The 21,901-nt window shown below is 40.3% G+C and overlaps 1 protein-coding gene across 3 annotated transcripts in view; it reads left to right on the top strand.

Annotated features, from left to right (window-relative positions):
- Nucleotides 1-21,901, top strand: part of LOC104590245 (coiled-coil domain-containing protein SCD2-like) — a 145,725-nt gene that overhangs the window by 28,929 nt on the left and 94,895 nt on the right. For all 3 annotated transcript variants that reach the window (XM_088902097.1, XM_088902098.1, XM_088902099.1), the window contains exons 6-7: nt 14,651-14,700; nt 14,786-14,813. In XM_088902097.1, the coding sequence (XP_088758223.1) occupies nt 14,651-14,700; nt 14,786-14,813 (78 nt within the window). The remainder of the gene's footprint in view (nt 1-14,650; nt 14,701-14,785; nt 14,814-21,901) is intronic.

Below are 21,901 nucleotides of genomic sequence, written 5' to 3'. Positions count from 1 at the left end.
ATTAAGGAAGGCATTCTTAACACATCCATTTGATACAAGGGCCAAGAATAATGGGCAACAAGAGACACGACAATTCAAATTGAATTCATCTTGGCTACTGGAGCAAAGGTTTCCTGATAATCAATGCCGTAACATTGAGTGTACCCTTTTGCACAAGCCGAGCTTTATACCTTTCAATTGAGCCATCAACTTTATGCTTCACTATGTAAACCCACTTGCATCCAATAGGAACTTTGCCCATCGGAAGAGAAACAATTTCCCATGTTTGATTTTTCTCAAGCGCCTCCATTTCCTAGTTCATAGCATCCTTCCAATGAGGGAACTACACTGCCTTAGTAACACTGTGAGGGATAAAACAAAAGCAATGGAAGAGATATATGCACAATAAGAGGGAGATAAGGTATCATAAGAGACATAATTTGAGATAGGATATTTAGCACATGTCCTTTTTTCTTTATGAATTGCAATAGGAAGGTTAAGGTCAGAAACTACACTAGGAGGCTCAGTAACAGGTTCACCGCAAGTATAAAAAGCAAGAAGAGGTTCAGAATCCAGATTACTTGAGTCCGAGGAGTCGGATTGTAATGGACATTCAATCTTTGGACTCATCCTCCTTTTCCGTCTAATGAACTATTGGTGCCAAGACCGAGGAATAGGAGGAGGCAGAGGAGTATTACTACCACCATGAGGAAGAATAGGAGAAGGAGAAGGATCGACAATACCAATTACAGCTAGAGCAGGAATCAACATACAAAAAGGAGTCCTTCTCCCCTTGAAGAGAAGGACGGGAAGAGGAAAAGAAGGGAGTAGACTCAGAATGTGACATCTTTGGACACCTACCTTTTTCCAGAGTGAGGGTCATAATGGTACCCTTTTTGGACTGAAGAATATCCCAAGAAGACACACTTAATAGACTTTGGATCAAATTTCAACCTAGAAGGACTTATGTCATGGATGAAACAGACACACCCAAAGACCTTAGGAGGAAGATGGAAGGTATCCTCATCAGGAAAAAGAAGCTAATGAGGAGACTAGAGATGAAGGGTCTACGAAGAAAGTCTGTTAATAAGATATATAGCTGTTTGTGCAACATCCCCCCAAAACCAAGTTGGGACATGCATATGGAATAACAATCCCTTGGCAACTTCAACCACGCGTCTGTTTTTCCTCTCTGATACCCCATTTTGTTGGGGGTATGAGAACATGAACTTTGGTGAATTGCTCATTTCTCTTCAAGTGTTTCTCAAAGTATTCCTTGGCATTGTCAGATCTAATAATCTTAATCTTTTTTCAAATTATCTCCACCATATTAAAAAAGCCTTTTATAATTAAAGGAACTTTATCTCGACTCTTCATCAAATACAGTCAGGTATACCGCAAGTAGTCATCAACAAAGAAAATGAAATATTTATAACCACCCATACATGGAATAGAATAAGGTCCCCAAACATCAGTATGTATTAAATGGAAAGCGACATTACTTCTCTTGTTACTTGCAAAATATGTGGTTCTACATTGCTTTGATAGTTGACAGACTTCACATTGTAGATCAGAACTAGACAATGACTCAAATAGATTAGGAAACAAAAACTTAAATGAACCAAAAGACACATGCCAAGACAGTGATGCCACAATTTCAATTGACTTAGTTTTTCATATTATAGGACTCAGATTGACACATTAACCCAAACTTTGGAGACTAATCAAGAAGATAAACTCCATCGTCTTCATGTCCATTGCCAATCGTCTTTCTCGTACTCAGATCCTACAAGACACAATAAGATGGAAAGAAGGTTACAGAACAATTATAAGACTTTGTAAGTGAGCTAACAAATAAGAGATTTCTATGCAGTTGTGGGACATGGAGAACTGATTTCAGATTGGTAAGTTTAACTTCACCCAAACCTGAGATTGGGGTTTGAGATCCATTAGCAACAGTTGTCTTACCTTTCCCTAAAAAAAGTTTATACGTGGTAAAGTAGGAAGGCATACCAATCATATGATCACTGGCTCCTATGTAACTATCCAAGAGCCAGAGGATGAGGCATGACATGCAAGTGCAGTACTTGATTTTGCCAAGGCACTAGAAGGTGTATGTGAATTAGTAGATGTAGGCAACTCACTCTTTTCAAGATGGAGCAAGATGCCTCTCAATTTTTCTATTACATCAGAGGTGTCATGAGTAGATGCCTAAGCAGAAGAATTTCCCTCAAGCATGTGAGTTTGAGAATCATGACTACCTGTAGCAACATGAGCACTTACCTTCTTTCCGGTTTTAAACTTCTCAGGATTTAGTTTCCAGCAACTATCCTTTGTGTGCCTTGGCTTCTTGCAATATTCACAAACTATCTCTTCAGGTTTACCAAAACTTTGTTTGGGTTTTGTAGACACAAGAGTTGTGTGTTCACTGACAGGAACTTGCATCATGGCAATCCTCCTACTCTCTTCATTCTGCACCAAAGAATATGCTAAGGAGAGTGGCAAAATATCAGCACTAAGGATGTGTTTCTTGGTGAAATCATAATCAGCATTCAGTCTAGTAAGGAAATCAAAAACATGGTTTTTCTCAATGCACTTCCTGTATTGTTCAGCATCAATAGGATCCTTCCACTCCAATGCTTCTAAATGATCCATTTCTACCCAAACTGATCATAAGGAAGAGAAATACATGGCCACCGATTTCTCCCCCTGCCGCATATTACTTGCTTCTCTTCGCAACTGATAGATTCTAGTTGTGTTCTTCGCTTGAGAATAAATTGAAGTAACCTATCCCAAATGTCCTTAGCTGTTGGTAGGAACATATATTTGCGGGCAATGTGAGGCTGCATAGAGCATACAATCCATGACATAACCAACAAATTATCCTGCTCCCATTTGGAATAATTTGGATCTTCAGGCTTCGGCTTAGCTTCCTTACCAGTAATAAAACCAAGCTTACCTCTTCCTTTGATTGTAAGCTTAGCTGATTGAGACCATTCAAGAAAATTTGTTCCATCAAGTTTTACAGTAGTAATTTGCCTTCCAGCACTGTCATTATTTCCTGGGAGGACATAGGTAGGTATGCACACATCCTCGTGTGAGTCCATTGATCACCACCCCTCTAAAAACACTTTTCTCACCAACACTACAATCTCCCAACACTAGCTGAACACCCAAACACCTTTCCTTGATGGTTAAACACAGGCTACAACAATAAAACAAGAGAAAAGGTGTTGATGGCAAAATAGGGGAAGAAAAAAAATCCCAAAATAGTTTTAGGGCTCCAAAAAACTGAGATTGCTTCCTATAATCTCAGAAATTTACCACAGTTCAAACACAAGTGGATTTAATAGCAACCAGCCCACCATGTGAGCATGCAAGCCCTAAACTCTAAATTTGTATTTTTCACCAATTTTCATCTAAAAAATCTAAGAAAAATGTAAAAGAGCTTTAAACCTCCATGATATATATCAAAACTCCTCTAAAAACGAGGCACATCAATGAGTGTCAAAACCGCAAATAGACGTTGCCGACCATACGGGCTACTGACATCAACCGACGGCGTTCTGACATCAACAGGATTGTGAGTCACGACCAGCGGCTGATGCTCTCCTTGATCTTCCGACGTTCTGATACCAAGTTAAAGTACAAGAAAGGGTTTTGTCAAAGAGGAGGAAGAAGAAAGGGTTTTGTCGAAGAAGAAGAGGAGGAAGAAGAAGAAAGGGTTTTGTCGAAAACTTAGGTGTGTTATTGTTCACCCTGAAGAATGCCTTTTCTTAACATTTGAAAAAAATTACAAATGGGCACTTGAATAGGTGCCCAAATACAGAAAGCATGAAAGGACATAAATGCCCTTACACTCTTAACAGGAACTAACTAACAACAGTAGTGGGGACCACAATAAATAAAATAACAGCAAAATAAAAACACTAATTATTTCTCTACATCTCTACACTCCCCCTCAAGTTGGGAATACATATTTATCATTCCCAACTTGTGTAAATTTGTTTCCAGCTTGGTCCTTGTAACTGCCTTGGTGAAGAGATCAACAAGTTGCATATTAGATGCAATATATGGAAGACACTTCTTGAGAGGGAACTCTCTCTCTCTGATAAAGTGTCGATCCACCTCAATATGTTTAGTTTTTTCATCCAGTACTGGATTGTAGGCAATGTTAATAGCAGTCTGATTATCACAACTTAGCATTAGGGACTTCTCATAAGTAATTCCCAATTCCTCAAACAAGGACCTCAACCATAATACTTCAGCCACACCATGTGCCATAGATCTATATTCTACTTCAACACTGGAACGTGCGACAACATTTTGTTTCTTACTCCTCCAAGAGACAAGGTTGCCTCCTACAAAGGCATAATACCTAGGAGTAGACCTCCTGTCATCAATACACCCAGCCCAATCAGAATCTGTGTGGACTTTTATCTTCATGTGACCATTATTTTTGAAGAGTATGCCTCTGCTTGGACATCTCTTTAAGTGAGCAAGGATCCTTTCAACTTTAAGAAGGTGAGAAGTTTTGGGGTAATGCATGAACTAGCTAACTACACTAATCGCATAAGAAATGTCTGGTCGGGTGAGGCTAAGGCAAAGCAGTTTCCCAACCAACCTTTGAAACATAACCTTGTCTTCAAGGGGCTCTCCACCTTCGGTTCTTATCTTGTGGTTTTGTTCAATGGGTGTGTCAGTAGGTTTTACACCTAGCTTCCTAGTTTCCTCCAGAAGATCAAGAACATGCTTCCTTTGGGAGACAAAAATCCCATGTTTGGACCGGGCTACTTCAAGACCCAAGAAATAATGTAGTTCTCCCAAGTCTTTGACTTCAAATTCTTGGTGAAGCAGTTGTTTAGAGAGTCAATCTCATGGGTATCACTCCTTGTGACCACAAGATCATCCACATAAACAACAAGTAGAGCCAAGGAGGAGTTTGTTTTCTTAATTATAAGAGTGTGATCTGATTGGGCTTGGACATAGCCAAATTTTCCAAGAGCTAGTCTAAATCTATCAAACCATGCTCTTGGTGACTGTTTCAGTCCATATAAGGCTTTATTCAATCAACAGACCTTTTTCCCTGCTTCTATACTGTAGAATCTAGGAGGCTAACTCCATGTACACCTCTCCTTGCAAATCACCATTGAGGAAGGCATTTTTAACATCCATTTGGCACAGTGGCCATGAAAAATTTTCTGCAATAGACAATAAAATTTTGATAATGTTCATCTTGGCTATCGGTGCAAAAGTCTCCAAGTAGTCTATGCCATAAGTCTGTGTAAACCCCTTTGCAACTAATCTAGTCTTATACCTCTCAATAGAGCCATCAACATTATGTTTCACACTTTCACTATAAACACCCATTTACACCCAATCGGTTTCTTCCCTTTTGGCTGATCAACTAACTCCTAGTATTATTTTTGAGAAGGGCATCCATTTCTACTTTCATGGCATCCTTCTACTCAGGTATTGACAAGGCTTCTTGCACTGTCCTGGGAATGGGAATAGCAGAGATAGATGCCAAAAAGGACTTATAGGATGGAGACAAATGATCATAAGTCAAAAATTGAGAAATACAAAGTGTTGTAGATGAAGTACAACGGCGTTTCCCTTTGCAGACAACAATTGGAAGATCAAGATCATCCAAAGGAGGAGAAGGCTCAATAATGGGAGGCATCTCATTAGGCTCAGTGGTGGGAGGTATCTCATCTATAGTAGGATGTGAGGGAGCTGTGGTACTTGGATCTGGAGCCACAGAGGAAACTGGAGTTTGCTTGGATTGCTGAGGACCGAAATCAACTTGTCTCCACTACCTGTGAAACACCCTCAACTCCCTACACTTATGACAACCCTCCTCATTACACTCCCCTTCAGAGATTGGGATAGGTAAAGGAATTTTTGATGTAGGTGAACCCATCTCACTACTCTCCCCTTGAGAAGAAACTCTATGATAGTAGGGAACATCCTCAAAGAAGGTGACATCCATAGAAACAAACCGTTTCCCAGAAGTAGGTTCATAGCAGCAATGTCCCTCTTGATTTTGTACATACCCAAGAAATATGCATTTGGAAGCTTTAGGGTCAAACTTAGAATGATGAGGCCCAAGAATCTGAATAAATCAAGTACATCAGAAGGTTTTAAAGGGAATTGTGAACAAGTCCTTATCGGTATATAAGAGGCTGAATGGAATTTTATATCTAGGACCCGTGAAGGAACTCAATTGATGGGATACACGGCTGTATGAATAGTATCCCCCCAGAAATGTATAGGAACATTGGAGTTTAGCATAATGCTTCTAGCTACCTCCAATATATGCCTATTACTCCTCTCAGCAACTCCATTTTGCTGAGGTGTATGGGGACAAGTGCTTTGATGAATGACCCCATGGTCAAGGAAATATGAGGCCAAGGGTTTTGCAAAATACTCTTTGGCATTATCTAATTTGAAAACTTTGATTTTGACTCTGAATTGTGTCAAAACCATTTGATGGAAGTTCCAAGTTAGAATAGGGACCTCATCTCGAGAGTGCATAAGATAAACCCATGAAAAATGAGTATAGTCATCAACAAACAACAGAAAGTATCGGTATCCCCCCACAATAGTGATATGATATGGTCCCTAAACATCAATATGCACAATTTCAAAAGGAATAGTACTCTTTTTCTTGCTCAAAGAATAGGTTGTTCTGCAATGCTTTACAAGTTCACAACTTTCACATTTTAAACTAGACATTTGGACTGACTCAAACAAATTGGAAAACAAACTACTTAAAGACCTAAAAGACATATGACCCAATCAATTATGCCAAAGCATAACCTGACTCACAGACTGAGAAACAAGAGACCTTCCAACTTCCTTATCTTCCCTATGCAGACACCCTCCAATCAGGTATACTCTATTTGTTTCACGGCTAATCCCAATCACCTTCCTTGTCTCCATATCTTGAAAAATACATCGATTAGGGAAAAAGGTCATTGAACAATCTCGATTTTTAGTGATGCTACTAACTGACAATAGATTAGTACCAAGTTTAGGAACATGCAAAACTGAGGACAAGGAGATGGCATCCAATAGTCTAATGTTTCCCTTCCCAGAGATGGGAACAAGGGATCCATCAGCAATGGATACTCTATCTCTGCCAAAGGATAATCAATAAGTAGTAAATGGAGAAGAAAAGCTTATCATGTGGTCAAGTGCACTTGAATCTATGACCCAACAAGGTGCATTGTTACCTGGGCCTGAAGCATGATATGCTGATGCCCGTATACTTGAATGAGCAAATGCCGAAGTAGGTGTAGCAGATGTAACTGGTGGCTGAGATGAGGGGACTAAAGTACCAACTTCACTTTCTAACTGAGTCAGAGCAGCTCGGGCAACAACTAAAGTATCTAGGGATGTGGCTCTTGTGCTGGAAGAGGATACACCATCAGTAGTGATAGCCACATTAGCATTCCCCTTTTTGTTTTTGAGCTTTGCTGGCATTAAATGTGGTTATAACTTCCAACAAGTGTCCTTGGTATGCTTTGACTTTTTACAATGGTCACAAACTAAATCCTTCTTATCCTCCTTCTTTATGTCCCTTTCCTTGTCACCCCCAAATTTTGGTTTCATGGCTGCTAGGGCTGATTCCATAGGCTGAAACTGCAACCTAACCTTTCTCCTAGTTTCCTCACTGTGCACTAGATAATAGGCCTGAGATGAGGTCACTCTCTCCCTTGTGAGCAGTTGTTGTCTCACAATATCATATTCTGAATTTAGGCCAGCTAGGAATTCAAAAGCCCTATTGGTCCCAACCAGTTTTCTATAGGTTTTTGCATCCTTCTGACTTTCCCACTCAGTGGTTTCTAGATGATTAATTTCATGCCATAAAGATTTCAGAGTGGAGAAATAAACTAAAACTGGCTTCTCCCCTTGCTTGAGGTTATTTACTTCACATTTCAATTCATAGGCCCTAGCAACATTGAGTGGCTAAGAGTAGGCCTCCTTCATCACTTCCCAAATCTGCTTAGTTGTTTTTGCCCACAAGTAATTGCGGCTAATATGAGGCTGCATAGAGTTACACAGCCAAGTCATGACCAAATAGTTCTCTTGAACCCATTTGGCATATGAAGGGTCTTCCTTGGCTGGTTTCTTTACATCTCCATTCACATAACCTTACTTCCCTCTGCCCCCAATTGCCATCATGGCTGACTGAGCCCATTCCAAGTAATTAGAACCATCAAATTTAACAGTAGTAATCTGAAAATTGTTTTCTGCCATGTTTCCATCCCCCAAAACACCTTCTCCTTGAGTCTTAAACTCAGCTCCTGCCATTTCTGTAATAGGTTTATTAGGAGAAGCCAGTTCTCAGCAAAGGGATCCCAAAGAAAACCGTTCTCACGCAGAAAAAAAAAAGGTTTGGAAGCTGAAAACAGTCTAAAAATCACTTAGAAAACAGTCTGGAATGCTGAAACTGATTTAGGAATCACCCAAAAGGTGTTAACAGTCAGGTCTGATTGTAGGGTTAAGAAAAAACCTAGAGAAAACTTTGAGAGAATAGAAACAATTCTCAGCCGCAGCTTCTAAATAGGTCTAATCTATCTCTGATTGGTGTTGATCTCAAGGAAGATAGAAACTTATCCAGAAAAAACCTGATTCCCACTTCCAATCTCAGTCTGAACCCTAATCTTTATCTTTCTTGTTCTTCTCTGATTCTTCCTGATTACCAAATACTCTCCAAGCCTCTACAATCTCTTGGACAACTGATAAACCCTTCTAGTAACCTCCAAGAATCAGCCGATGGACAGATCTTTCTAAGCTTCCAACCCTAGGAAGTTCTCATGTGGTCGGCTGGATTAGACACACATGAGAAACCCTAGATTGGCTCTGATACCAAATTGGCAAATGAGGACTGTAATCAGTCCAATTGTTGATGCAAATTAAATGAGAAAAAATACCAGAAAAGAAGAAAGAAAGAAGAGAGGAGAGAAGAGAAGAGAGAGGAAAAAGATGAGAGAAAGAGTGTTGGCTTTAGTTGCTGCCTCCACTCAGCTATTTATAATAACATCAAAATATAAGACAGCAATTAAATTAATGCCCCTACTGCTTATATAAGCAAATAACTAACAAAACTAACATTGCGGACAGCAGCCTAACAACAAATATAAAGTAGGAACTGACTAACTGCAGCGCTGGGGACCACAATAAATAAAATAACAGCACTAATTATTGCTCTACATCTCTACAGGTTTGTTTTGAAGACTAGGAAGTGAATAGAGCAAAGGGAATTGGGATTTTAAGGGGGTATCACCTAACCAGATATCTTCCCAAAGAAGGTCTTTACTACCATTTCCACATCCAACATCGTAAAATTTAAGAAAATAGGCAGTACCTCATGAATGGCTTTCTGAGGTGAAGAAGCTGAAGTGTGAGGCAAGACCTTTGCATCCCATCCATTGCCCGAAGCACCATAATGCTTACTATGACTTTTTGCCACCAACTCTCCTTCTCTTGAGGCGATTGCCACAACCATTTCCCAAGTAAAACAGTGTTCTTAAGTAGCAAGTTTCCTAAGCCTAATCCCCCTTTGGCGCTTTGGTCTACACACCATCTCCCACTTCACCAAATGGTCATTCCTTTCCTTCCCTGGTTTCCAAAGGAAATCTCTCGTGATTTTCACTTACTTTCTTGCTAATTTGGTTGGAATACGAAAGATGGAGAGAAAATAGGTTGGAAGGTTTGCTAGTATCGATTTAATCAAAGTAATCCTTCCCCCAATGAAATATAATTTCTCTTCCAAACTGCAAGCTTCTTTTCGAATTTCTCCAAGACAGGATTCCAAAAAGAAATACAGATTTTGGATTTCTACCTAGGGCTAATCCTAAATAAACTAAAGGCCAATGATCTAGTTGACATCCCAAGCATTCAGCTAGTGCTTCTAACTCTTCTTGTAAGTTTACCCCAGCCAAAAAAAAACTCTTCCTTAAGTTTATTCTCAATTTGGAGCAACACTCAAAACCAGAGATGACCTCTTTTAAATTTCTCCACCAATTCTCAATTCCTTCCTCACAGAAAATGATAAATATTATCCACAAAAAGTGTGTCATAGTCACTTCTTGCCTCCCCACTCTCCAACCCCTTAGGAGATTACTTTCATATGCTTTTGAGATCATTCTACTTAGCACATCAGCCACTATATGAAGAGAATAGGAGAGAGGGGGTCCCCTTGCCTTAAATCCCTCTTTACTGCAAAGAAATCTCTTGAAACTCCATTAATCAGAATAGAATAGTGACAAGAATGGATGCATCCTCTATTCCATTTCTGCCACTTAACTCTAAAGCCCATTTTCTCCAAAATCTTCAAAGGTAAATTCTAGTTCACAAAACCATAAGCCTTTTCTAGGTCTAGTTTGCAAATTATACACTTTTCCCCTCTTTTCCTCTTATCCTCTACACATTCATTTGCAATCAGAATTTGATCTATTATTTGTCTCCCCTAGACAAAAGCTCCTTGACTTTTTGAAATCACAAGTGGAACACCTTGCTCAGTTTCCTAGAAATGACCTTTGCTAGGATTTTATAAAGGCTTCCCACCAAGCTTATTGGGCTATAATCCTTTGGGTGTAAAGCTTCTTTCTTCTTTGAAATTACTCCAATAAATGTGGCATTAGCACTTAGATTTACTTCACTTTTAACCCAAAGTTCATTGAAGACTTTCAATAAATATTCTTTGATTATCTCTGAGCATTTTTGGTAGAAAGCCATAGTGAAACCATCTGGTTTTGGAGCTTTTGAATTATCAATTAAGAGCACTACTTCTTTTATCTCCTCCAAGGTGAACCTACCTTCCAATGTTTCCTTTTGGGATAGAGACAATCTGACCTAACTGTAGGTATATGTTGGTCTCCACAACTGCAATAGCACTGAAGGTGCTAAACCAATGCTACAGAGACAGCCGTGGCGAGTTCACAACTCGGCGCAAATTTGTGATGAGCTCAAAGCCTACACAGGCTTGCGATGAGCTCAAAGCCTACACAAGCTTGCGATGAGCTTAAAAGCTACCCGAGATCTGCGATAAGCACAGAAGGCCATCCAAGACTTGCGGTGAGTATAAGACACCTCTTAGGACCCACGGTGAACGATAGGCGTCGACTTGCGGTAACATCACAAGTCAGATCTTGTCCTTTAACATGTTGCTACTAGGAAACCCGCAAGGGGACGTAGTCTACACATGCTACATGAGAATCCTTAAGAAAAAGAAAACTTTGTCTTTGGAGGATCTCGATAGACATGTGGCGAAACCCCAATGGGAAAGGTCCCCTTTCCTAATAGGAAAGGTCTCCTTTTAGATCCTTCTCCTTATAGTCTTGGGGTGCTCTCTATATAAAGGGGAATAACTCTTCCCCACAGCAGGTAGAGATCACATAACCTTAATCTAGGGTTTCTTAGAAAGAGACTCTCCCTTCTCTCCTCTCTTCCCCTCTCTTCCCCACGTTCTCTCTCTTTCCTGTCGCCTTCTCTGGACCTTCGGAGAATTGACCAACCACCAAGATTCCATGGTGATTACACTAACCTAGCTTAGGAAAAGTATTTCTTTGGTCCTTCCGTAGATGCCTTTAAGATGATTTACAAAAACTGTCACAATGTCCTCTTGCCTTGTTAGCATTTCTCCCTCAAACCCTACTCTATGAATGAAGTTTTTCTTTCTTCTTCCATTTTCTAGAGTGAAAAAATATAGTGTTCCTATCACCCTCTAAAAGCCCTCTGCATTGTGATTTTTGTCTCCAAGAAATTTTCTCCTTCCTCAAGATCTTCCATCTCTCTTTTAAAACCCATCTTTCTTTCCTTTCATCTTCTAATAAGATTCTCAAGGATTCTTCATCTAACTCTTCTACCCTCTTAAGAATCCAGCTCTTCTTATCCTCCACCCTCCCAAAATTTTATTCCACACTTTTATCCTCTCTCTTAGTCTCTTTAGCTTTTTGACAAATATCACTCCTTTTTCTCTCACAAAGATTCCACTTTCTTCCCACCACTCCTTAACTTTCACCCGAACTGGGGGTCTTCCAACCACATGTTTTCAAATCTAAAAGGGGTTAGTCCTCCTATGAGCCTCTCCTCCCCTAAACTTATAGGACAATGGTCTAAGGTTATTCTAGTCAGGGCTTTTGAAGCTAAATCTTCCCACATCTCTTCCCAATCCAATATGAATAAAAAACTATCCAATTTTGAGCAAACTGGATTATTTTGAAAATTGGACCAAGTGTAGTGTGCATACAGGAGAGGTAATTCCTTCAGTTCCAAAGCCTCCACCAAGTTATTGAACTTCGTCATACTTGTAGTTATTCCATGGCTCGGATTATTTGACTCATTTGAGAATCTAATAACCTTGAAATCCCCCTAGACACCATGGACCTTCCCAAAGGCTCCTAGTATCACTCAACTCTTCCCAAAAAAGGTTCCTTCCCCTAGGCACTGTTTCCTCAGCATTGCCACAAAGTTTACAGTGATTGGCTATGTGTGCTGAATGCTGTATTCAAAGTAGAGAAGTGAAGAAGAAAACCACTGGTATGCTGGAAAATGTTGAACTGTACTGTTCAGTCGACCAGCAATGATTTATATTTGAATGAAGTACAATGGTACAAGAGTTTACTGGAATGCCCCTGATTAGTGATGGGACACCCAGTTAACTTAAAACATTAAACAGGCTTAGGCCCATTAACCCAGGCCCAGTTACAGGATAATTTAACTTAAGTATGGGCTAATAAGACTCTTATCAGCCGAACACTCATACAAAGAGACTTCATTCTAACATTCTAACAGGCTACGATCATCCCTCTCTGCTGCAGATTGTTGATTTCAAGAATTTTGTCCAAAATAACAGTCTACAAAAAGAAGATAGCGTTAGATGGGGCTGCAGCTGACCAGATCCAACACAACGCCTTAGGAGTGGCCCCCCAGGCCAATTAGCTTGTTGAAAAATGATTTGACTGAGAATGCACGATTTATGGTTGCTGCCCATCTAATCTGATCTGCAATATGTGGTCTGATTTGGATCTGTGAATGTACCATTGCCGGTTGCTGCTGATAGGAACCTTGGACTGCCTCAGTAAGCCAATAGTTTTCAGCTGAATCATACTTGCATTGAATGATTCTCCTCCAAAGATCGTCCCTCTGAGTATTGTACCTCCAAAGCCATTTTCCCAAGAGGGCTTTATTCATTTCCTGGAGAGGCTTTAGACTTACCCCCCTCTTACTTTTGGTTTGCAAACCTGCTGCCTTGCCACAAGATAGAACTTCTTTTCATCATTCATCCCATCCCAAAGAAAGTCCCTTCTTGCCTCCTCAAGAGAGTTAATTACTGAGATTGGAGCTGAAAATAAGGAGAAATAGTATGTTGGCAGATTCAGTAAAACACTTTGGATTAAAGTAACTTTACCCCCTTTCGATAAGTAAAGCCTTTTCCAACCTGCAAGCTTGTGGTTGAACCTTTCAATGATGGATTCCACATCTCCTTTGACTTATAATTAACTCTCAAAGGCAGGCCCAGAAATTTTGAAGGTAATGATCTCCACCTGCAACCAAGAACAGCCACCAACTCTTGGATATTAACCACATCACGTACTGGAATTATCTCACTGTCTTCAAATTTATTTTCACTCCCAAGGCAACTTCAAAACAGATCATTAGGCATCTCAAAAACAGTTGATCTTCAGTTCTTGCTCTTGAAAAAATAATAGACATCTGCAAATTGTAGGAGGGAGATAAAGGGGTTGTCATCACTCACCTTGAATCCTTCAATGTAACCTCCTCCTTCTGCCTTCTTAACCAGTCCATTTAGAGCTTCCACAATTATTATAAATAGAAATGGAGAAAGAGGATCTCCCTCTCCCAAACCCCTCTTTCCTCTGAAGAAGTCTTTTGGCTGGTCATTTATCGTAATAGGAAACCAGGCAGTTGAGATACATATCCTAATCCAGGACCTCCATTTCGGGCCAAAGCCCATATGTCTCAACAAGTACTCAAGGAAATCCCACTGGACATGATCGTAAGCTTTCTCTTAATCCAGTTTACATTTGATTCCCGGTGTCCTTGGCAAAATTCTGGAGTCCATGCATTTGTTTACTATGAGCACCCCATTCTAAATTTGACATCCATCCACAAATGCCCCTTGGGAGGGGGAAATTAAAGAGCCCAACACTTCCCTCAATCTGTTTGCAAGCACTTTGAATATTATTTCGAGTATACTTCCATGTTTCTATGCAAAATACATAACCATCTATGGGCTTAAAACATTAATTGACTATGACTAGTGAGCAAGGAAGTTTGGCACTAAAAGGTGGTTTTGGTTCAAACTTTACTTGTACATGCTATTTCTGTTGTGAATCCCTACATTTTAGGGTGATAAGATAGTAAAAGTAAATGATTTCTGTGCTCAACATGTGCATTAGAAAATTAAGAATTGGGTTTATGAGAATTTACATATGTATCTTTGAAGCATGAATTAGCTTCAGCTATCTGGTGTATCTCAGTTGATGTCTTGACGACTTCCAGTTACAGATTGCCTTCTGCATTATAAATGAGAACACTTCTCCAATTTTGGCAGTAATGGATTCTTCATGTGTGAAAGTAGTTTTTCTTTACTTTTCATTTGCTTTTCTATCTATAAGAGCTTATCTTGATATAGGTTGCTACCATTGGAGAAGGTGTATCATTAGAGGCCCGTCTCTTAAGCAGGCAAGGTTTAAAGTTCAGATTCATGTCAGTTCTGTCTTTATATGCTTATACATCTATAACTCTTTTTGGTTTGTTTACTATTCAGGAAGGAGGCAGCACTGCAACAAAGGGAGGTACATACAATTGCTTGTCCCATGCCAATCTCCATGCAGGATAGTGCATCTTAATACACACATACATATAACACATGCGCATACTTGTATAGTTCAGAGTCAATAACATGATCAATTATAATCTTATATCTACTTCCAACTTTTTCTTTTTTGATCATAACTCAGAACGAAATTTATTAAAATTATGAGAAAACAGAACAACAAGAAGTTGTGGAATAAACAAATATGACAGTGTCAAAATCCCCCACAGAAATACAATTGAGCCCAAAACGTAGATTTTTTTGAGAAAGAACCCCTTGCTTAGCTACACCATCCGCCAGGCTGTTAGCAAACCTTCTTACCCAATTAACTTGAATGGACTTATCCTTAGAAAGCCAATAGAACCGTCTGAGATCATTCCTTAGATGCCAAGACACTCCTTCCCCCTTCTTTAGCCAATCCATAACTATCTTGGAGTCACCTTCAATAATTGACGTTTCGGAACCCAATTCTTTGGCTTTCCCAACTCCAAAAACTGCTGCCAAGAATTCTGCTGTGGCTACATCACCTTGCTCAGTTGGACCTGAGAAAAAGGCATGTATGTTTCCTTCCTCATCTCTAATTACCCCTCCAATTCCGGATGGGCCTGGATTGCCCACACAACTCCCATCAAATTTCAGCTTCATTCAGCCAATAGGTGGGGATGACCATTCCACTGTTACCAGCTATCTTCTAGAAGAGGAGTCAGCAATAGCCCCCCAATACCTGAAAAATCAACCTTAAAATCAGAGAAGAGATTCAAGGTCTTGACCCATTATGCCACTCTTAGAGTTATGATCTCTATTAAGGCTTCCTTACACCTCTCCTTATCCTGGAAAGTTCTTGAGATTATTTCTTCCCAGACTGTCCAACCACTGCTGCCCTAGTACATTTCCGCATCAACCTGCCCCTCCTTTCTGTACAATTGCAAACAGAAGGGCTAAACAACCCTTCCAAGCTATCAAGAGGTGAAGCAAACCAATCCCAAATACCTGCAACCAAAATGTGAAGCAAACCAATCCCAAATAAAGCCAACAAAGGGACAAGATATTAAGAGATGAAACATAGTCTCACCATTTAACTTGTATAAGCAGCACCAATTAGGGGACAAGTACCAGTTTGGCCTCTTCCTTTGAAGTAAATCACAAGTGTTAATACATCCATGAAACACTTCCCAGCAGAAAGCACTGACTCTAGGAGGAATGGGAGCACACTAAATTTCCTTAACAGGGAAGGAAAGAGAAGGGGAAAGTGAGGAGGCAATAAGAGAGGTAAACAAAGACTTAGAGGTGAAAAGTCTGGCTTGATTAATGGTCCACATCCTACTATCCAACTATCCAAGCCAACTTTCCCTAGGACCAGAAAGTTAAGCAAGGTAAGTAAAGCAGACACAAAGGGAACCTCAGACTCTTTAAGATTCCTGGTGAAGCCCAAATTCCAGTTCAACCCAGAAAGAGAAGAAGGAGAGTAGAGAAACGCAGACATTGGTCTACCTTTGGGATTGAAAAGAGTATAAAGGGACAGAAAAGTCTCCATCAAAGGTGACTCACCAATCCAAATATCTTAATGAAACCTTATTTTCTGGCCCGAGACCAAGTCATACTTGATGTGGCTGAGGAAAACAGGAAGGATATCATGAATGGCTTTCATTCTGACATTTCCAATTCCCAGCCCCCCTTCTACCTTCAATTTCACCACCTTCTCCCACCTAATCAAGTGATATTTCTTCCCTTTCGCAGGTTCCTACAAAAAGTCTCTCATAATCTTTTCTATCTTTCTCACAGCGACTTGGGGCATCTTGAAGACCGACATATAATGTACAGGAAGGATTGCTAAGGTGGATTTGATCAAGGTTATTCTTCCTCCCAAAGAAATGTAATTCTTTTTCCACCTAGCTAATCTCTTCCCAAACCTTTCTACCACTGGGACCCAAAAGCTGAGTGATCTAGGGTTGTCACCTAGAGGTAATCCTAAGTATTTAAGTGGTCAATCCCCTTTCTTGCAACCCAAAGAGTTTGCCATGTCCTTCAAATCACCTTCCTCAACATTTATGCCATTTGGAAAAATGAAGAGATGGATTGCTCCAAAGAATTAAATTGGTTGCTTCATGGTTACAACAAAATTTAGGAGGAGAAAGGATAGGATGGAATGGGCACTAACAAATGTTTATGGTCCAAATTTGTATAGGGAAAGGGAGGAGCTTTGGCAAGAACTTGCAGCAGCTATGTGGGAGGGTCTGGATTTTGGGTGGTGAAGTGATTTTAATGTGATTAGATTTGTCTCTGAAACAAACAACCCCAACCATAGGATCACCTCAAGCATGAGGGAATTCAACCACTTTGTGGACTCCTTTGAGTTAAGAGAGTTGCCAATGCTACAAGCTAATTTCACTTGGTCTAACTTTCAAGAAGAGCCCCTTAGCTGTAACTTGGATAGATTCCTTTTCTTTTCAGATTGGGAGGAATTTTGGAGAGAGCTGGCTGTAAGAGCTCTACCTAGACCTACGTCAGATCATTGCCCAATTAGACTGTCACAAGAAAGATTGGGAGGTCCGTGCCCATTTAGATTTGAAAATATGTGACTTCTCCACCCAGAATTTAAAAGGGAAGTAAAAGATTGGTTGGATGAGGACCAAGTAGCTTTTAGATGGAAAGGTTACAAATTCTATAAGAATCTATAAAAGCTGAAAGCTAGGATTAAAGATTGGAATAAAGAGGAATTTGGTAGAGTTAAAGAAAAAAAAGGAGACCATTAAAAGGTTTCAATATTTAGACCTAGTAGAAGCTTGTGGAAGTATGAGGGCAGTAGAGAGGGAGGTTAAAAGTTGAACTAAAGGAAATCCTTAGAAGAGATGAAACAAGCTAGAGACAGAAATCAAGATGCAAATGGATGAAAGAAGGGGATGGTAATACAAGATTTTTTCATAACTTGGCAAGTGGAAGGAAAAGAAAGAATATGATAAAAAGTCTGGATTGGAATAGAGAAGTGTTGACTGGTGAAGCGGACATTGCACGATCCCTAGTTGAGCATGTTAAATCCATCTTTGATAGCCCTAGTAGTTTGAGAGAGCCTCTAGTCGATTTTTAATGGCAGATGGGTGACAGAGATTTGACGGAGTCCTTGGAGAGACCTTTTGAGAGTCAAGAGATAAAAGCAGCCCTTTTCTCTATGGATAGGTCAAAAACCTCGGGTCCAGATGGCTTTATAATGGCCTTTTATCAAGATTCTTGGGACATTTTTAAGGGTGGACTTGCTGGAGGTATTCTCAAAATTCTTTGAAAAAGGGAAAATTGATTCGGGTGCAACTGTGACATTTTTAGCTTTGATTCCTAAGAAGGTGGGTGCACGCCATCCTAAGGATTTTAGACCCATCAGCTTGATTGGGAGCATGTATAAGTTAATTTCTAAAGTTCTTGCCTTGAGGTTAATAAAGTACTCCCATCTATAATATCACTAAATCAAGGGGCTTTCGTATTAGGGAGACAAATCATCAACCAAATCCTTATTGCTAATGAGTGTGTGGATTACAGGAAAAGAAAAGGTGAAAAGGGCTTGAATTGTAAACTTGATCTAGAAAAGGCCTACGACTTGGTAGATTGGGACTTCTTGCTAGATGTTTTGAAAAGTAGAGGTTTTGGAGAGAGGTGGTGTAAGTGGACTAAAGACTGTATAACTACTTGCCACTATTCCATACTGGTTAACGGTGTAGCTAGAGATTTTTTTCATGCTAAGAGATGTCTCAAACAAGGAGACCCTTTGTCCCCCTTCCTTTTTACTCTTGTAGCGGATTTTTTGAGTGTGTTGATAACTAGGGCTGACTCGAAATTTAATCAAAGGTTGGAGAATTGGGAGGCATCAAGTGATAGTCATACACTTACAATTTGCAGATATCATTCTTTTTTGTGAAGGGGAACCAGAGGAAATTGAGAATTTGAAGCTTTTAGTGACACACTTTGAGAAGGTTTCTACTTTGAAAGTTAATTGGAATAAGAGATATGTAGAGGGATTAAACCAACAAGAAGAAGAGGTGATACCTTGAAAGAATGGTAGGATCCATCTAATGGATGCCATAAAGATTGCGGAATGGGTGGGTGAATTTCAAAAATTTTCCTACCTTCTTCCAGCTGGGAATTGTATTCCCTATATTTAGAATACAATATTCAAGGATCCTACTTGTACCATAATCGAACCAGATCTGAACCAAAAGGGAAGGTAGGAATTATACCTGATCCAGAGAAGCAGTATCTCCCAAAGTTGGTGTTCACGCCCAAAGAGGACACTAAGATTTGCTCCTGCTGAAGATGACACAACTATATGTGGAACGGAACCAGCAGGGTGCATCCTACACACTGAATCCTTCGCAAGAATCCACTTGAAACTCTGAGCACCAAATCTTTTCAGTCTTTTCTGCAAAACTGATGTCAAGAACCAATTTCTTGATTCCTTTCTTCTTCAAAGATCGAATCTTGTAAGAAAGAAAGGCGGTGGCTAGAGGAGAACTCCTGAAGTGAAGATGGCTGAATTGCTTCTCTTCTCTCTGGAGTGTGTATGAGATGCAATCTCAATTTGCAGGATGTTTTCTTGCACAAAACCCTAGGTTCGAAATCTGATTATGATCTCTTAGGGTTTCTCCTCTTTTCTTCTTGATTAAGGTTAGGAGTTATCCCAATCCAAATCAGTATTTGGATAGGGGATGATCTCAATCCTATCTGCAGATTAAGTTAGCTTACTCCTGATCTTATCAGGAGGTTACCAGATTCAAATCTGATTTGAATTTGGTCTCCCAGAGTGGATAAGGTTAAAGGCCCAATCCTTTTGCTAACTTTAATCCCAGATCCACCCCATAGATGGGTGATCATATCAGCCAGCTCGAAATGGGCTTTTGGCCCATTAAGTGTTTAGTGCTTAACTAGTTTCCAATCTGCTGCCCAGTTGGGCTTCTTTGTATGGCGTGGGACCCAAGCATTGATCTACACACCAGCCACATGGGTTCGGTCCAGCCTTTATTACAAGGCCCAACCGAATTCACTGAAAAGTTCAATGAACCCCTGAGCCCATCGCATTGACCCTATGGGCCCAACACTTAAATTAAGTGGTCCCTGGGCCAAGCCATCTTATAAAAACCCAGGGACTGTGGGTAGGTGCAAGATTAGCCCATCAGGTACTATCCTAAATGGCCTTACACTTAGCCTCTCAGCCCTTAATGATCAAGCACTGCCCAACAAGAGAGGACCTCTCCCTCGGCTGCAAGGAACAGTGCCGCACTCTCTACTCACATGGATCTTGGGAATTAAAACCATTTGCAAACATTTCAAAACCGTATGTATATATATATATATATATAAATTTTGCAAAACAAAATTCCAACGATTGAAATCAACTGCCGGCAGTTTGGTTTCCATCAGAGAGAGTGCATTCCCGATCATTACCTTTGTCCGACAAAGGGGCTGATCCTGTCACTATGACCACCCACTCAGATGAATTCTCAAACTGCCCCAACATGCCCAGGTTTTTACCCCCGCTAAGGATCTCACTGATTGGCATATCAAAGACAGCCCAATCCGACACCTAGTGAAGTGTCATAATCGAGTCTAGGGGTCAGGTGTAACTTTCCAGTTTTGCCCATCTGTCTCCAAGGTCTAGGGCAATACTGGAAATCTGGTCCGGTTCAAGGATTCGAGTAATCCCATACTGCATGTGCCTTGGGTCTTACCCTGGTGACCGAGACAGGCCATCCCAACACTTGGTGGCACACCAGTATCAGCCTTGGCAGGATAAATCTCCCCAGACTTATCCAATGGCTGTGAACGTTTAAAACTAACATGAGTCTCAATAAGTGTCCAGTTTTAGGATCTTACATAGAATTATACCAAACAACATGAATCAAACATGCACTTTATTTATTTACACTAAATATCAAAAGTACATCAAATCGGATTGAAGCTAAGGGCATACAAAACTGTCTAACATACCTATGGCTCTCTAGGTTGTGGGGTAAGTGGCTGGCCTATGGTTTATTTGGGCTTGCCTTTAGGGGAAATCCTATATTAGAGAGTTTCTGGCACCCACTTTTGGAAAGATTCACAAAGAAACTAGCAAGATGGAAGAGAAATTACATCTCACTAGGGGTAGAATCACTCTAATCAAGTCTACTTTGGCCAGCCTACCAGTTTATTTCTTGTCCACTTTCAAGCTTCTTATGAAGATAGCAAGTCAAATTGAAAAGTTGATGAGGGATTTTCTTTAGGAACCGGGTGACTCAAAAAAGGATCACCTAGTGAAGTGGGACGTTGTCACTAAGAGGTGAGAGGACAGGGGCTTAGGCATTGGTAATATTAGATTAAGGAACCTAGCCTTGTTAGGAAAGTGGCTATGGAGATTTCCCTTAGAGCAGGATAGTTTGTGGCATAAGGTAGTGATAAGCATTCATGGTATGGTAGCAAATGGATGCGATGTTGGTGTCAACCCCAAGGCCTCTCACCACTCCCCTTGGAAAGCAATCGTTGGATTCCCTACCTTCTGTTCAACCTTTTATAAGGTATGATGCTTGCTTAGGTGACAAAATTCTGTTTTGGGAGGACACTTGGGTTGGGAGTGCTCCTCTTAAGGAAAGTTTCCCCGGTTATGTACTCTCTTTCGTTGAACAAATTGAAGGTCATTTCCTCTATTCGTGTGAATGAGGGTTCTTGGGATTTGGGACTAAGGATAGGGCTGAGGTACTCAGAGGTGGCCTCCGTAGATGAGCTGTTCTCTCTTTTGGGTGCCGCCTTCCTTGAGCAATCTTGCCCAGATACTAGAATTTGGTCAGAGCCCCCCTCGGGGTTTTTCTCTTGCTTTTCATTTTTCAATGCCTTACTTAGTTCTGATGTTGTGCCTACCCCTTTCCCTACAAAACAAGTTTGGGCTACTCCTGTTCCACCAAAGGTTTTAGGGATTTCTGTTGGGAAGTGGTTCTCCAAAAGGTCGATACTTTGGATTTACTTCAAAGAAAAAGGAAAGGCTGGTGCCTTTCCCCTCATGTCTATTGCCTTTGCTAGTAGAATGGAGAGACAATGGCTCATCTATTTATT

This window comes from Nelumbo nucifera, chromosome 3 (assembly GCF_055504915.1).
Source record: "Nelumbo nucifera cultivar China Antique chromosome 3, China Antique-T2T, whole genome shotgun sequence".
In the NCBI taxonomy this organism is placed as follows: domain Eukaryota; kingdom Viridiplantae; phylum Streptophyta; class Magnoliopsida; order Proteales; family Nelumbonaceae; genus Nelumbo; species Nelumbo nucifera.
Note: the sequence above shows the minus strand (reverse complement) of the source record. Positions and strands in the feature narration are given on the sequence as shown.